Genomic DNA, 920 nt, shown 5'->3' with positions numbered 1-920 from the left:
GTTCACCATGAGGATCATGGACATGACGTGCTCAAAGGACGCGTCGTCTGGATCGAAGTGTGGCCAAAGGTAGTTCTCGAGGTACTGGCTGACCTCGAGGATCATGACACGGTGAAGCGGGACCGTCTTGCGACCGCGGCCCTCCACACGGAGCTCAGTGGCGTAGATCTCCCTTACGAGGTCAGCATCGAAGGCGGCGGCGGCTGCTGGCGAGCCCCAGTGCTCCGCGGCAGCGCGGGTGAGGCGGTCGCGCTGGATGTCGAGGAGTGTAATGGAGACGCCAGTGGAGGCGGGGGTCCTGTCAGGTGCCGCTGAGGTGGAGACCTCGGCGGGGAGCGGGTACTCGGCGGCGCGGGGGTGCCGGAACTCGAAGACTCCGGTGCCGTAGACCTTCGGCATGGCCCCAGCTTGCGAGGTTTAGGGTTTCTGTGAGGTTGGTGCGGACTGCGGAAGGAGGGTCTGGGTGAGAGAGAGAGAGAGATTTGAGAAGGCCCAGGGCAACTCAACGCGGGGTGGGGTTACCATAGCATCTACGCGAGCGGAGGGGCTCCTCGTACCGGCTCTAAGATCCACACCCTCGTATCCAGCCCAAAATCCAGAAACAAGCATAGCAGGAGCCACCCATCCTCTTCACTGCTTGGATTCCTGGCCGTCGGATTTGTTTTTTGATGGGTCCTGGGCCGTACGATCTCGCTTCTGGAAGACCTCGGCCGTTGGATCAAGCCCGAAACACTGCTACAATAAACAGTGATGAACAGTTACCTTTTTCTCTGTTTCGCTTGCTGTTTCGCTTACTCCGGAATTACGTTGCTGCCTCACTGACGTGTGGGGAACTCGCTGGTGGGCCGCGCTGGTCAGCGGCTTTGCCGGCGCGCGTGGTCTGTGCGAATCGTCGACGCCCTCCAGATCGTGCCACCGCC

The 920-nt window shown here is 61.0% G+C and overlaps 1 protein-coding gene across 1 annotated transcript in view; it reads right to left on the bottom strand.

Annotated features, from left to right (window-relative positions):
• LOC119295932 (RNA helicase aquarius-like) overlaps window positions 1-503 on the bottom strand; it is a 12703-nt gene extending 12200 nt beyond the window's left edge. The window contains exon 1 of the mRNA XM_037574355.1: window positions 1-503. This exon is cut by the window's left edge and continues 1 nt beyond it. Within this exon, the coding sequence (XP_037430252.1) occupies window positions 1-399 (399 nt within the window). The 5' untranslated portion in view covers window positions 400-503.
• Between the last annotated feature and the right edge of the window lie 417 nt (window positions 504-920).

The sequence above is a fragment of the Triticum dicoccoides genome, chromosome 4B (assembly GCF_002162155.2).
Source record: "Triticum dicoccoides isolate Atlit2015 ecotype Zavitan chromosome 4B, WEW_v2.0, whole genome shotgun sequence".
Classification (NCBI taxonomy): Eukaryota; Viridiplantae; Streptophyta; class Magnoliopsida; order Poales; family Poaceae; genus Triticum; species Triticum dicoccoides.
This window is presented reverse-complemented; position numbering and strand designations above follow the sequence as displayed.